The sequence below is a fragment of the Rhinopithecus roxellana genome, chromosome 12 (genome assembly GCF_007565055.1).
Source record: "Rhinopithecus roxellana isolate Shanxi Qingling chromosome 12, ASM756505v1, whole genome shotgun sequence".
Taxonomy (NCBI): domain Eukaryota; kingdom Metazoa; phylum Chordata; class Mammalia; order Primates; family Cercopithecidae; genus Rhinopithecus; species Rhinopithecus roxellana.
The window spans coordinates 130,008,627-130,021,115 of NC_044560.1; the positions used below are offsets into that span (position 1 = coordinate 130,008,627).

The 12,489-nt window shown below is 57.5% G+C and overlaps 1 protein-coding gene across 4 annotated transcripts in view; it reads right to left on the bottom strand.

Annotated features, from left to right (window-relative positions):
- MEGF8 (multiple EGF like domains 8) overlaps window positions 1–12,489 on the bottom strand; it is a 52,075-nt gene that overhangs the window by 17,839 nt on the left and 21,747 nt on the right. For 3 of the 4 annotated variants that reach the window (XM_030912922.1, XM_030912923.1, XM_030912924.1), the window contains 18 exons: window positions 12,273–12,473; window positions 11,589–11,825; window positions 10,656–10,774; window positions 10,430–10,561; window positions 10,230–10,343; window positions 9,528–9,776; window positions 8,860–9,059; window positions 8,312–8,522; window positions 7,963–8,212; window positions 7,262–7,394; window positions 5,340–5,587; window positions 5,152–5,262; window positions 4,878–4,996; window positions 4,350–4,557; window positions 3,732–3,912; window positions 3,024–3,187; window positions 2,414–2,497; window positions 2,128–2,272 (listed from right to left, as the gene is read on the bottom strand). In XM_030912922.1, the coding sequence (XP_030768782.1) occupies window positions 2,128–2,272; window positions 2,414–2,497; window positions 3,024–3,187; window positions 3,732–3,912; window positions 4,350–4,557; window positions 4,878–4,996; window positions 5,152–5,262; window positions 5,340–5,587; window positions 7,262–7,394; window positions 7,963–8,212; window positions 8,312–8,522; window positions 8,860–9,059; window positions 9,528–9,776; window positions 10,230–10,343; window positions 10,430–10,561; window positions 10,656–10,774; window positions 11,589–11,825; window positions 12,273–12,473 (3,106 nt within the window). The remainder of the gene's footprint in view (window positions 1–2,127; window positions 2,273–2,413; window positions 2,498–3,023; window positions 3,188–3,731; window positions 3,913–4,349; window positions 4,558–4,877; window positions 4,997–5,151; window positions 5,263–5,339; window positions 5,588–7,261; window positions 7,395–7,962; window positions 8,213–8,311; window positions 8,523–8,859; window positions 9,060–9,527; window positions 9,777–10,229; window positions 10,344–10,429; window positions 10,562–10,655; window positions 10,775–11,588; window positions 11,826–12,272; window positions 12,474–12,489) is intronic. The other variant, XM_010358797.2, reaches the window with a different exon arrangement.

The window sequence follows — 12,489 nt, forward strand, 5'->3', positions numbered from 1 at the left end:
CTGCTTGAGCCCAGGAGTTCAAGACCAGCCTGGACAACATAGAAAGAACCCGTCTCTATAAACAATAAAAAATTAGTGGGGCATGGTGGTATGCACCTGTGGCCCCAGTTACTTGGAAGGCTAAAGTGGAAGGATCACTTGAGCCCAGGAGGTTGAGGCTGCAGTGCACTGCACTCCAGCCTGGGCAACAGAACAAGACCATGTCTCAAAAAAAAAAAAAAAAAAAAAGAGCAGAAACAGAGAGGAAACACATGAGGGGAGACAGCAAGCAAAAAAAAAAAAAAAAAAAAAAAAAAAAAAAAAAAAAAGGGAGAGCCACTGCGCCAGGCCGCCAATGCATTTTTTTTTTTTTTTTTTTTTTTTGAGATGGAGTCTCGCTCTGTCGCCCAGGCTGGAGGGCAGTGGTGCAATCTCAGCTCACTGCAAGCTCCGCCTCCCGGGTTCACGCCATTCTCCTACTTCAGCCTCCTGAGTAGCTGCGACTACAGGCAACTGCCACCACGCCCAGCTAATTTTTTGGTATTTTTAGTAGAGACGGGGTTTCACCGTGTTAGCCAAGATGGTCTCGATCTCCTGACCTCGTGATCCACCCGCCTCGGCCTCCCGAAGTGCTGGGATTACAGGAGTGAAGCATCGTGCCCGGCCCCACCAATGCATTTTTAAGATGGTTAATTTTGACCGGGCACGTGGTTCACGCCTGTAATCCTAGCACTTTGGAAGGCCAAGGCGGGTGGATCACAAAGTCAGGAGATCAAGACCATCCTGGCCAACACGGTGAAACCCTGTCTCTACTAAAAACACAAAAAATTAGCCGGGCGTGGCGGCAGGTGCCTGTAGTCCCAGCTACTCAGGAGGCTGAGGCAGGAGAATGGCGTGAACCCGGGAGGCGGAGCTTGCAGTGAGCCAAGATCGCACCACTGCCCTCCAGCCTGGGCGACAGAGCAAGACTCCATCACAAAAAAAAAAAAAAAGATGGTTAATTTTATGTTATGTGACTTTCACCTCAATTTTTTTAAATCCTCAAAAACAAAACTGAGAGAGAGAGAGACATGAAGTAGTGGAAAAGACAGATTAAGAGAAAAAGGGAATTAAATCCCAGCACTTTGGGAGGCTGGGGCAGGTAGACTGCTTGGGCCCAGGAGTTCAAGAACAGCCTGGGCAACACAGCAAAAACTTGTCTCTACAAAAAAAAAAAAAAAAAATTATTCAGGCCTGGTGGCGTGCCTGTAGTCTCAGCTACTCGGGAGGCTGAGGAGGGAGGATTGCTTGCTTGAGCCTGGAAGACAGATGCTACTGTGAGCCAAGATAGCATTACTGTACTCCAGCCTGGGCAACAGAGTGAGACCCTGCCTCTAACAAAAACAGAAAAAGAAACAAAGGATCAGAGAGAGAAGCGAAAAGAAAAGAAGACAGACTCAGAAGCACACTCACAATAGTCACTCACGGCCGGGCGCGGTGGCTCAAGCCTGTAATCCCAGCACTTTGGGAGGCCGAGACAGGCGGATCACGAGGTCAGGAGATCGAGACCATCCTGGCTAACCCGGTGAAACCCCGTCTCTACTAAAAAATACAAAAAACTAGCCAGGCGAGGTGGCGGGCGCCTGTAGTCCCAGCTACTCGGGAGGCTGAGGCAGGAGAATGGCGTAAACCCGGGAGGTGGAGCTTGCAGTGAGCTGAGATCACGCCACTGCACTCCAGCCTGGGCGACAGAGCGAGACTCCGTCTCAAAAAAAAAAAAAAAAAAAAAGTCACTCACAACATTGAAATAAAAAGGCAAGTGACAGGCACGCTTCTAACCTATGAACAGCAAAGACTGGCAGGAAACACCCCCATGTCTAATAGTGGTTGTCTCTAGAGAGGGGGATTATAGGTATATTTTTCCTTCCTATTTTACAAATTATATACAGTAACACTGTTACTTTTACAGTCAGAATAAAAAATAAACTTCTCTAAGAAAAAAAAAAGGAAGGAGGGCATCTCCTGGTATTTAGATAATACAGAAAGAAGGGAGCTCTACCAGTGGGTCTACAGGGGCGCAGTGACTCCTGAGGAGTGGGAGTCCCAGGACAGGTATGGGGCTCCTCCTGAATGTCCCTCAGCCTCCTGGGAGCCACAATGGGGACTTACGGGTGAGGTCGGGCAGAAGCCAGGTATTGCAGTTGACTTGGTAGAGCAGAACGTCGCTGCTGAACTCGTCAGGGTCCGAGCGCCCCCCAAGAACCACCATGGTGTCCCCTAACAGGGCTGAGGCATGGAAAAGCCGGGGACGGGGCTGTTGGGGAGACGGGGTGAGGGGGCGGGCAGGACAGCCTGTCAGAGCTGTCCTCTGCTCCCTCTCAGCCCTCCAGTCACCCCTGCACTTCTCTACCTGCCCCCCGCAGCCCACCCAATCCTAACTCTCATCAAATCTCACCTCCTTTAGGTAAGGTGAGATTTCCTCCAGGAAACCTCCTGTGCCGGCAAGAGCAGCCCACAGAACCATCTCCTTCCTGAGTTCCTGGAACCCCCATGACCCAGGCTGCTTACTAGGAACTTAGCCCAGACCCCTTGAGATGAGCCACCCACATTCCTCACACAGTCTCCCTAGAGACAGTGGGGGCATCCTGGGGGTGAGGCTCAAGTCTCATGCTTCTAGCCCCTTGCTCCCAAGACGAGCTTGGAAACATGTAGACTGAACCAGTGCAGACAGGGCTCCCTGCCCTCCCACACACATTCTCCTTGGCCTTGAAGGCTCAGTCCTGCTTTGTATGAGTGGAAAAACCCAGGACGAGGAAGGGGCCTGCCGGGGCCACACCAAGTCAGGACAGAGCTGGGCAGAGCTCATGCCTCTGACCTCCCGGCCTCGGGTTCTCTCCTCCAAATCAGGAATGGAAGCAGGGGAGATGTGGAGGTATCAGCTTAGTTAGGGAACACAGAAAGGAGGGGAAGCAGGAATCTGGGATGGAGCCAGTCCCTGGGGCACTGGGAAAGAGGGCCCCTCCCTCCTGCCCCATACACCCATGGGTCTGGGCCTCTTTTCTGACCTTTGCCCCCTGAGAAGGGGCCAGCAGGCTCCAGGTGCGGTCAGGACAGTGCAGGGAGTAGAGCTCGGGGGATGGGGCCGCCAGCTCCACATGGAATCGGAACCCCCCAAACACATAGAGGGAGTCGGTGGCCTCATGGTAGACGGCGGAGTGACCGTAGAGACCTGGTGGGGGGCAGGGTGACAGGGTGGGGGAGGGGCTGACAACAGCACTGATCCCGCTGACCTCCTGGTCCCCCTGTTCAGTGACCACTGAGGCTGGAGGCCTGGGAGCCCCTCTCCACCCATCCCTCTCACTTGGGTTCGAACAGACAATCACTAGAGACTCTGGGAAAGAGAAGGGAGTCCTCAACTGGCAGGAAGTTCTACCAGGCTCTCGGGAGGGAGACAGGGCATCCAGAATGTCTAGGGTCAGTGATCAAAGAAAGGAGGTGAGATTGAGAAAGAAACCCTGAGGAGCAGGGAGCTCAGAGCCTAGGGGCGGGGGCTGGTGGCCACATGTGGCCAGGAGTGGGCAGTTAATTATGGAGTCTGGGAAGGACAGACAGAGAACATGAGCATTCAAGAGGGGGTCCTGAGAATCTGCGTGGCGGCAGGAAAGAGAGGGAAACAGGTGGCCACAGAACACAGGAGTGGACGGAGAGCCCACAGGAAGCCTGGATGCCCGGGAGGTCCATGGGAGCTGTCCCCTCCCGGTCCCCAGCCCCACCTGTGGGGGGTGTCCCGCTCTGGGCTCCTGACACCCAGGTGCCGGTCGCCAGCTGGTACTCAAGCAACTGCTGGTTGAAGCCATTTTCCGGGGAATAACCGCCCACCAGGAGCAGAGATAGGGCTCGGCGGGCAGTAAGGGTGTGACCAGCAACGGCTGGCAGCTCCACGGTCTGGGGGGCCTGAGGGATGGAGGGCCAAGGTCACTGATGGGGCTAGAGGTCAGGGGTCACCTTGTGGGTAGAAGCGATCCTCAGCCCCCCAGAGTCCTCCCTGAAGTACTAAGGAAGGAGTGACCCCCCAGGGGCCAGTCAGACCAGCCTGGGTCCTGGCAGGTGCACAGTGGGCCCCTTGGCATTTCCACCTGCCCAAGCCTGGTGTGGCTTTGGGAAGTGTGGCTTTGGGAAGCCCTTGCTCCCCTGGCCTCTCTCTGCTGCTGAGTGAAGCTGTGTCCCAGCCCAGGACTGGCTCGGGACAACAGTGTGCCCCAGGATGGCTGAGGAAATTCAAGTCCAGGGCTTCTGTTTCCTCTGGGGGTGAAGCTGGCAGGAGCTACCACAGCTGTCTCTGTCAGGGCCCAGCAGAAGGGCTGGGGAGTGGGCTGGGGAGAGTTGCTCACCTTCTCCTGCCGCCATTGCAGAGTGGTGAGGTTGAGGACCCAGAAATCACGGGTGACACCCCCAGCGGTGAGTCCCCCCAGCAGATACATGGCGCCACGGCCAGCGGGCACATATGCAGCTGCATGGAAGGAGCGGGGCGATGGGCCTGGGCCCCCGTCCTCAGCTCCCGCCAGCATCTGTGTCCACCGCCGCTCACTCACTGAGTACCTGGGGCCAGGGTGCAAAAAAGCAGCCTCATTATAGTCATCTCAGCATCCTTCAAGGTGACCCTGCCTGACAGATGTCCCTGCATCCCGTGGGGTGACCTTCCTCTGACAGTCCTCTCACCATTCCCTGGGGTAGCATCACCTAAAGAAGTACCCTGGTCACCAAGTGTCCCCGGGTGAGCCTCCTGTGACAACTGTCCCAGCATCCTTTGGGCTGTCCTTTACCTTAGAGGCTTTTCTGCACTCCTCTGAGGTGACTCTTAGCATCCCGAGGTGACCTTCTCTCATTTGCGAATCCCACCTGCCTAGGGCAGTCCTCACCTGTACAGATTTCCCAGCAGCCCCTGGGGCAGGCCCAGGCCCCCAAACATCCACAAGGTGGCATCAGGTCCCTCCACCATGGTGTGGCCCAGGCGGTGCAGGAAGCGGCTGGCAGTGTCCTAGGGGTGGGTGGGGACGTCAGGGATCAGGCTAGGGTCAGGACAAAGTGCCAGGCCTGGGTGTAGGGTGTAGGGTGTAGGGGTGGTACCAGGAGTGGAGGTGGGAGAACGATCTGGGGGCAATTATCCCTAGACAGCGGGTACCAGCAACTCACGGCTGAGAGGCGGCTGTCCATGAGGGTCTCCCAGACCAGCTGCCCGCCATCCAACTTGGTGGCGCAGTCAGGGCCCCCGAAGCCTTCGGCACAGATGCACACACCCAGGCTCTGGGGGATGACAAGGGACTCAGGGGAGCCCTGATCACCAGCCCTGTCCCACCAGGCTTGACCTCTCCCACCTGTACCTGGTTACAAGTTCCTGCCCCAGTGTGGGCATTGCAGTTCTCAGGACATAGAGCCATCCGGCAGTGTGGGCCAGCCCAGCCTTGAGGACATCGGCAGAGCCCCGCACCTGCAGCACCGTCCTGGGGCACGCATTCCTGGGGGACTGGGCAGCTCCCAGGGCCCCCTGACCCACAGCGGGCAGAGCCCACCGAAGCATTGAAGCCCCAGGATGAGGAGCCATTGGCCTCCCAGTGCAGCACCAGCAGCCCTGTGGGGAGAGAGGCCAGAGGCTGGCAGCAAAGCCACGCTCCTGGCCCCATCCAACCCCAGATGCTGAGAAAACCCAGTGTGACTGGGCAGGGAAGGAAGGCACCATATTATTCATAATCATCACCAGGATGAACCAGTCTAAGCCCCTCCCTCGACCAACCCATCAAGATTGATCTTCAAGCCTAAATCTCTCACCAACTGATAGCTACCTCCTGAGCTGCTATCCAAGCCCAAGTCCCGTCTCACCTGGACACTGGTACCCATCCCCTACTGGTCCTCCTGGCTGCCTACACTCCCCACTCACGGTGGCCCAGTGATCCTCAAAACATGAATTGGGCCCTGTCCTCAGCAAGCTCCAAATCTTCTACAACTCCTACTGCCCTTACATAAGACTGGATCTCTTTAGAAAAGATAGTGATTTAGGGGCAGGTGGGACAGGAATTACTTGATATGTTACTATATATAAAATATGCCTCGCCGGGCGCGGTGGCTCAAGCCTGTAATCCCAGCACTTTGGGAGGCCGAGACGGGCGGATCATGAGGTCAGGAGATCGAGACCACCCTGGCTAATACGGTGAAACCCTGTCTCTACTTAAAAATACAAAAAACTGGCCGGGCGCGGTGGCTCAAGCCTGTAATCCCAGCACTTTGGGAGGCCGAGACGGGCGGATCACGAGGTCAGGAGATCGAGACCCTCCTAACGAACACGGTGAAACCCCATCTCTACTAAAAAATACAAAAAACTAGCCGGGCGAGGTGGCGGGCGCCTGTAGTCCCAGCTACTCTGGAGGCTGAGGCAGGAGAATGGCGTAAACCTGGGAAGCAGAGCTTGCAGTGAGCTGAGATCCGGCCACTGCACTCCAGCCTGGGCGACAGAGCCAGACTCCATCTCAAAAAAAAAAAAAAAAAAAAAAAAAAAAAATACAAAAAACTAGCCGGGCGACGAGGCGGGCGCCTGTAGTCCCAGCTACTCGGGAGGCTGAGGCAGGAGAATGGCGTAAACCCGGGAGGTGGAGCTTGCAGTGAGCTGAGATCCGGCCACTGCACTCCAGCCTGGGTGGCAGAGCAAGACTCCATCTCAAAAATAAAATAAAATAAAATAAAATAAAATATGCCTCAATAAAGTTATATATATAGGCCGGGCGCGGTGGCTTATGCCTGTAATCCCAGCACTTTGGGAGGCCAAGGTGGGCGAATCACTTGAGGTCAGGAGTTCAAGACCAGGCTGTCCAACATGCTGAAACCCCATCTCTACTAAAAATACAAAAAGTAGCCAGGCATGGTGGCATATGCCTGTAATCCCAGCTACTTGGGAGGCTGAGGCAGGAGAATCGCTGGAGCTCAGGAGGCAGAAGTTGCAGTGAGTTGAGATTGCGCTACTATACTCCAGACTAGCTGGAAAGAGTGAGTGGTGTGGGGTCCTCACACCAGCCACATTCTATGTGCCCCAGAGACATGTCTCATTCAGCCTTTCTCTCTGCAGACGTAGCTCAGCCAGCCCAATCCTATTTTCCTCTCAACTAAGGACAAGGAGGTCCAGAGACGGTGAGGGACTACATCACCCCACAAGCAGTGGCAGACCCGGGTCCTGTGCCCACTTCAGGTGATGAGTTCGGGGGCAAGGGATACATAGCCCAGGACTAAGAGGTCCCACTTCCCCTAGCCCCCGTACCAGACAGGGCCTGAACAGTGAGGGGTCTGTCCCGTCGCTGGCCGCAGAAGGCAGCTATGAGGCTGCGGTCCGACTGGACAACACCAGTGTCCAGGAAGCGTGGGAATCCATCAAAGGCCAGGACGTAGCTCAGCTAGAGGGGTGCAGAATCGAGGATTAGGAGACAATGAGGATGAGAACGAGGGCACCTGGAGTCTGGGAGAAGGAGAGGTTCAAGAGGGGAGGCAATCTGAGACTGGGAAATGGGCTGTTTGAACATCCAGGGGAGACTGTCAAACTATGGCAGGGAGGCAACGACTCCCCTTCCTGTGTCCAAAGTAGATATGGCTCATCTATCAGGCACTTCTTGCATTAAGCCTCTTTCTCCACATGCAGCTCCTGGCAGTCAGTACCAGTCAATCAGAGTTGGTGCACAAGGTGTAACAATTTACCATTCCTGGTCTGGGAATGGGGAGATTGAGGATCTGGAGAACTGGAGATGGGAGTTGAGGAAATAGGAAGCTATCTGGGAAATGGGAGGGTCTGTCTGTGGGCCTAGGAACAAAGCGCTGGGGATCTGAGGAGGAGTTTGGGTTTTGAAGGATTAAAAAAACAAAAACAAACAAACAAGCAACACTGGGGTCAGGGTCTGGGGATGCAGGCTGGGTCAGGGGACATGGTTCTGGCTCATGGGCCTGAACCCTTGTTTTCTCAGTGCTCACCGTGCAGGGGGTGCTGCTGTCAGGGGAGAAGGTGAGGGTGAGTGGGGGACAGAGGGTTCCGGGAGCACAGGGCTGTAGCTCCTCAGTGGCTGAGACAACCCACACACAATAGGACAGGCCAGGCCCGGCTCTCCCAGCCCCGCCACCTGGAGGCAGCAGCCCCCCGACCCGGCGTGAGCCCAGTGCCACTGAGGACACATTGGTGAGGAGGACGCGACCTCCACACTCCCGGAAGCAGGAACCACCGGCCCTGGGGAGATGGAGAAGAGCTAGTGTCAGACCAGTCCTGCCCCTCCCTACTGTATCCCCAAGCACACCCTACCTAGCCCTGGCTGGCCCACTGGCTCACCGGGGATCCCCATAATAGCCTGGGGAGCAGAGCTGGCAGTGGGCACCCTCGGTGTGGTCCTGGCAGAAGCAGAGCCCACTGAGGTTGTCGCAGTGGCCACGGCGTGGGTCCCCGTGCCCATTGCACTGGCAGGGCCGGCAGCCCCGAGAGCCCGTGGCGTTGCCGAAGCTGCCGGGCCGGCATCGTTCGCAGTGCTCTCCCCATGTCCAGTCTGTGGAGGCCCCAGCAGGTGGGACAGAGTCAAGTCAAGGGTGGAAACAGGCCCAGGCCTACCAGGTCAGCTAAACCCTGACCCCACCCAGCTGCTTCAAAGGTGAGAAACCAAGACCCAGATCAGGGTAAATAGCAAGTCCCAAGAGGGGGAAGTGAAGCCCAGCCAGAGTAATGGGTGGCACTGAAACCTGTTTGAGTCAGGAACAGCAATGGGGCAGGGGACCCAGAGCTGCATGAGGGGACACTGAGGCCTCCTCCAAGAAGAGCAAGCTGGAGCCCCAGGAAGGGAGGAGGCTCCCTGGGTCCAGGCTGGGGCTGGGACGAGGGCTGCTCACCCTGGCACTCGTCGCAGAAGCCAGGGCCCCGCTTGTGGCAGTGGCTGTGGAAGCTGCAGCCACAGTCCCGGGAGCAGCGGGGGGCTGGGGGACCCGGGGCAGGTGTGGGCGGGGGCAGGTCTGATGTCCAGCCCAGGTCACACACGCAGGTGAAGTCCGGGGAGCCGCTGCACACACCATGGCCACAGTCCTCCAAGCACCTGAGGGGCCGTGTTGGGGGTGGGGAAAGCGCCAGGCAGGCCCAGAGCCCCTAAAGCACCTCATCACCTCCACCCACCTCATGACACCATCAAAGCCACTGGCTGTTTCCATGGTTTTGCGCTACGTGGGTGACCCTGTCTCCAAGGTAACTCCATGCATCACCATGCCTGTCTCTATAGCAACCACATAGCACCACTGTGAAAACCTCTTTCAACTACGTCTTCTGCCTCCATGGCAACGCTGAAGACTATGGCCCACAGCCTATGGGTGCCCTGTTTCCATGGTAACCAGGGTTACACTGGGGACCCTGTCACTCTAACGAGGACCTAGTGTGCAAGGTAAACCCCTGGCTAACTGGGGATGCTGGTTCCACAGGAAGGGACCCAGTGCCATGATGGCTTCCTCCCTCCACCTCCATGTGCCCCAGCCTGGGGCAACATCTCCATAGCAACCCCTGCCTCACTCACGTGCGGTTGCAGTGTGAGATGCCATCACCCTGGTAGCCCCGCTGGCAGTGACACTCGTAGCTGAGGGGCGTGTTCAGGCAGGTCGCCCGCGGATGGCACCGGGCCAGGCCCAGGCGACACTCATCCACGTCAGGACAGCGGGCATATGCCCAGCGGGCAGGGAGGGCCACGGGAAGCCCCAGGCCCTCCCCCACCCACAGGGAGCAGTTACCCCCACCGAGGGGCCCCGAGAAGTCCCCCTGTAGGCACCTGTGGGGTGAGAGAGTGAAGAAGCAGGGGACAACATAGAAACAGGAGCCATACATAGAAACAATGACAGGGAGAGAGGAGGCCAATCGCAAGGAGAGGGATGAAAATATAGATTTGGAAAGAAAGACAGAGAAACCAGGAGAAGTCGAAGACAAAAACAATTTTGGAAGACAGAAGAGAGACATAGACGGAGATGCAGTGAAAAGGAGAGCAGAGAGACAGAAACAGACAAGGACAAAGAAAACGAGTCGCAGAGACCCAGCAAAGGAGGAAAAATTGAGAAAAAAGAGCGGGAGGGTAAAATAAACAACAGAAAAAAAATACGGAAAAGGGAAGGTGGCCATGGGATGGGGTCAGGGCAAGAGGGCAGAGAAGCAAAGAGGCTATTAGAATGACCGGTCATGGAGGAAGGACACAGCCGGGCACCCTGCCCACCCACCCGCCTGGGCTCACCGTCCCAGTGTGGGGTTGTCCTCATTGCCACACCAGCCACACTCGTGGCTCTGCAGACACTCGTGGCAGGTCAGGAAGCCATCGCAGCTCTGGCACCGTGGCTCCGAGTGCACACTGCAGGATGGCAGGGGTGGGGGTCAGAGCCCCGGCCCCTTGCTGGTGGGGATCTTCCTCTGTTAACCCTGCCCCAGGGACCGTACCTGTCATCCCAGCCTCGACAGCCCCCGTGTGGGTACCGGGCCAGGTAGGCAGCAAACAGGAAGCAGGTGTGGGTAGACTGGCACCAGGCGCACTGGCTCGAGTTGGCCAGGCAGTCCTCACAGGTCAGTCGCCTGGGGCGGGGAGCGGGTGGCCACGTCACTCCACAGCCAGCCCACATCCACGGGCACATCCACCCACCCACTCCCTGGACCCAGCCAGACTCACTGGTTGCAGAGTGGGGGACACTCCTCTGGACTCTTTATGGCACCCCGACCCCGGCCCCGCCGGCTGCATGCCGCGTCTCCTTTGCGGTTGGTGCTCTGATGCCACTCACAGAAGGGGTCCTGGGGGTCAGTTGGGCAGAGGAGTCAAAACCCCACTCAGCCATCTCCTTTGGGATCCCAGTGCCTATCCCACCCCCTGCCCCACCCTGCAGACTGTCCCTGCAAGGCCATCTCCCTCCCCAGCTGCCTGCGTCTCTGGACCCCTCCCTTCAGCCACAGACACCCATAGTTCTGCCTGCTCAGCACCGACTCTCTCTTTTGGGCAACAGCGCCCCTTCTGTGTGGTCCGGGTGGGGCTGATTCAATCCTCAGGATCCAGAGGTGGGCAAGGGGCCACATTCCCTCCCCTCTACTCCAGTCATTGGCCCAGGAGCCTGCACAAGGCCCAACCAGAGCCACTGAAGTACAATCCTGGGACTTCTGTTGAGCTCCTGGATGGTGGTGGGGTGAGGGGAGAGAAACAGAAAGCCTCACTGTTTGAGACAGAGCAAGGACTGAGAGCCTGGAGCCTTAACTCACAAGGAAACAAACGCTCCCAGGGAACAAGAGGAAGCAGGGTGTCGAGGCCTGCCTGACATCACTAGGAGCTGGCAGGCCTGAAGGCCTACTCCTGGGCTCCAGTGCCTGTGCTGAGAAACTCCCCGCTAGTAGAAAAGGATGGAGTTGCATTCTCTGGCCCCTGCAACAGGGAGAGTCCTGACTCCCAGGTGCCTCTCTCTCTAGCTCCATCTCACCCTCCCCACCAGGCTCTGCTGATGAATGACAAAAGCCCTTGCTGTTTCCCCCACGCCCCCCACCAGGGGTTCCCTTGGCTGCGTGTTGCCTGCTCTGGCTGCCTCCACCTTGTGACCTCCCCTGGTGGTCCCACAGGCACCTGGGTGCAGGCATGGCAGTCCCGATGCTCCTCGCAGAGTGGGCAGAGGGTAGGCACCAGCACCAGCAGGGACCCACCAGCCCTGTCATCCCCACAGTGGGCTCCACCCTGGCGCAGGTGGCAGCTGGCACTGGTCAGGCACCAGCCACAGCCCTGGTCTGCCAAGCAGCCCAGGCAGGAGGAATAGGAGGCGCAGGCCGACGAGCGGTAGGGCTCCAGGAAGAAGAAGGAGATCTCCTGAGGAAGGGGTCACAGGAGGGGCAGCAGTCAAGGTCTGGGGCAGGGGTCAGAGTCTGGGGCTAACTGAAAGTAAGGGTTTGGAACTCAGGTTGAGAACTCAGGCACATAGGAAGTCAGGATTTAGGAAATCAGTAGAGGTCTAGGGTCTGGAGGAATCTGGAGATTATTATAGGTCAAAGTATGAAGGGCAGAGGTCAGGGTCAGCAGGGTCAAGGGTGAGGAGTCAGAAGACGAAGGTCAAACTATGGGATCAGGTCAGGGTCTATGGGCAGAGGTCAGGGGCCACAGGGTTCAAGGGGAGGTTCAGAGTTCAGAGGCGAAGAGTTAAGTAGTCCGAGGCCAGAATCTAGGGATTTCAGAGTTTGCGACCTGGCATTCAGAAAGCCCAGGTGATCTGAAGCTGGGGCCTGTGGCTAGGGTTGGAGGTGGGTCCTGGGTACTCACGCTGCCTCCTGGCACACCAGTCCGATCCCACAGCAGAGTGAGCTCGCTGTGCCCAGGGCCTGCCGAGCCGTTCAGCTGGCCCCGGATCTCTACTGCATACTTGTGGTCCCGCCCAGGCAGGGGGAAGAGACGAGCAGACCCAGGGCGCTGCAGCTGCCGCGTCTCCTTCTCCTGATGAGCCACCCAGCGCCCCACCTCCTCCTGGGGTAGGGGTGAG